At 35.5% G+C, this 2,588-nt stretch overlaps 1 protein-coding gene across 1 annotated transcript; it reads left to right on the top strand.

The window, feature by feature from the left end:
• Positions 1 to 722: 722 nt before the first annotated feature.
• On the top strand, positions 723 to 2,164 carry LOC137050460 (NAD(P)(+)--arginine ADP-ribosyltransferase 2-like). The gene is made up of 3 exons (XM_067428761.1): positions 723 to 817; positions 1,056 to 1,142; positions 1,219 to 2,164. Exons 2-3 carry the CDS (start codon positions 1,092 to 1,094, stop codon positions 2,017 to 2,019), a joined length of 852 nt encoding a protein of 283 aa, XP_067284862.1. The 5' UTR covers positions 723 to 817; positions 1,056 to 1,091; the 3' UTR covers positions 2,020 to 2,164.
• Positions 2,165 to 2,588: the final 424 nt, after the last annotated feature.

The following is a 2,588-nucleotide window of genomic DNA, read 5'->3' as shown; positions in this document are numbered from 1 at the left end:
GCAGAATGTCTCCTGTGATGGGTAGATTTAGGGGCAGGGGCAGTGTAGGGGGATATAAAATACGGTTTGTAGAGTATAAAATCCATTACGCCTATGGAAAGTCCCCATAAAACATGGAAACACTACGTGTGTGTGTGTGTGTGTGTGTGTGTGTGTGTGTGTGTGTGTGTGTGTGTGTGTGTGTGTGTGTGTGTGTTTGTGTGTGTGTGTGTGTGTGTGTGTGTGTGTGTATACGTGTCCTCTGGAAAAAAGAAGAGATCACTGAACATTGATTCCTGATGAGGGGTGTGTAAACATTTTTGGAATTTGAAGATCAAGATAAATTGTACTTAATTTGTCTTCTAGGAAACATGCAAGTATCTTCTGTTGCTTCTGAAGGACAAAATGGATATTTAAACAAAATAAGAAAAAAATTGAACATCATCCTGTGCAAAAATTCTACTTAATGCATTGTGTTTTCTTCTGGAGCATCAGTGAATGTTTGAACCTTTTTTAATAGTTGTGCTTGAGTCCCTCAATTGTCCTCTAACAAAGGGTTAGGTTAATGTTATCGTTTTCATCAATTATGTCAGGCAAGTTCTCCATTACATGCAATTATTATGAAATCTCATGAATTCAGGTTAAAAAAAAAATACTTCAGCTATTATTTCACAAAACACACACACACACACACACACACACACACAATCAGCACTATAAATAAGGCACCTTTCTCAGATAGAGAGTTGTTGTCGTCTGCCTGTGAGTGAATTACTTTCCCGATCTTTTCTCTAGAAAATAAAACACAGATTATTTACAGAGACAACAGTATTTTCAGGTAAGTTTGGGGTTGACCTACAATGTCTATATAACACTTCCAACAGTGAACATTACAGGTTTAAGTGAATTTTTCACTTTTTGACATAAAATAGTAGTTATATAATTTTAAATCTGTATTTTGAAAGAAGATGTTGAACAGTGTAACTGTGCAACATATTGTTATTGCTGTCATAGATTTAGCATTTGTAAGACACTGCTGTGTTTGTTAATGTCTTTCATCATCTGTTCTTCTCTAGATCTATAGATCATCTTAGGGATTTGACTGAATCAAGATGCTGCTGATCATTGAAGCTCTTCTTCTCATTTTAGCTGCTCTGGGACAGGTAAGCTTGTGTTCTAGTATGAATATTACAGACATGAATACTGATGATGTGATCATTATGATTCCTGTTGCTGCAGGATCACAGAGCTTCTGTTAAAGGACAGATAATTCCATTGGATATGGCAGAGAAATCTGTTGATGACAAATATGGTGAATGTACAAAGAAAATGGCGGATCTGGTGGAGACAAAACTTCTACAGGCAGAACTAAAAGCCTCATCTGTTTTTAAACTGGCTTGGGATAAAGGGAAAGATTTTGCCAAGGGCCCGAAAGATGATTTGAAAAGGAATCATTTAATCGCCATTCATGTGTACAGTGACGCTAGTGTATACAAGGACTTCAATCCTGACACTCGTTCTGGTAAAAAAAAGTACATAGATAAGGAATACAAATGGTATTCACTTCACTTTCTGTTAACAGAAGCGATACAGATTCTGAAGAAAACACAAAATCAATGCTATTCTACATTTCGTGGTACCAAAGATACATTTAATAAGAATGTTCTGAACAAAGAGGTTCGTTTTGGCTCGTTTGCATCCTCCTCTCTTGATATTAAGGTAGCAAAATATTTTGGAACTAAATCTTGTTTTGAAATCTACACATGTGAAGGTGCTGATATGACAAAATATTCTAAGCTTCCTCATGAGAAAGAGGTGCTGATTCCTCCATATGAGAAGTTTAAAGTCACTGCTGTCAAGACAAAAGATGAGCAGAAAGATCTCTGGTGTGAGACTGTGTTTGTGTTGAAAACCACTGGAACAAGAAGTGACCTGAACTGTGCTCTATTCAAGAAACGATCCAAGAAACCATCCAAGAAACCATCCAAGAAACCATCCAAGACCAAAACAAAGTACTATGCACTGAACAAAGGGCACTGAATTTATGGCAAAAAAAAAAGTACATCAATTTCAGTGTTTGCCCCTCTTTGTTCATTAAATAGTTTGTTGGAAAACACAAATTATTTAATTTCAACACAATGAAATAAAGTTATTTTTAAGTGACCCAATTCAGTGGCCTCAAAGTGATTTTATGTTTTGTTTTTATTTGTACTTGCATCTTACAATTGTATTGTTTGCTATCTCTCTGCATATGAACTGCTAAATGACCTTCTCAGTGCAATACAGCAATACATTTTTAGTAACCAGTGAACATCACAGGTTTAAGTGGTTATTTTAAAAAAAAAAATCTGTTGAAAATTGTTAGTTATATAAGTTTAAAACTTTTTAAAACGGTATAGTTGGTGAACAGTGTAGCAACAGTCATATAGTTAGCATTTGTAAAATGCTGTTGTGTTTGTAAAGGTCTTTCAGCATCTGTTCTTCACTAGATCTACTAGATTGTCAGACACTGAGATGGAAAGGGTACAGACAGATCCAAAAGCGAGTGAAACACCAGTTTATTGAAATAATGTTCAATAAGTGTAGATCATGCAGATCCTCTCAAGACA

Source organism: Pseudorasbora parva, chromosome 2, assembly GCF_024679245.1.
Source record: "Pseudorasbora parva isolate DD20220531a chromosome 2, ASM2467924v1, whole genome shotgun sequence".
In the NCBI taxonomy this organism is placed as follows: Eukaryota; Metazoa; Chordata; class Actinopteri; order Cypriniformes; family Gobionidae; genus Pseudorasbora; species Pseudorasbora parva.
The sequence above is the reverse complement of the archived record's forward strand: the minus strand, read 5'-3'. Positions and strand labels throughout refer to the sequence as shown.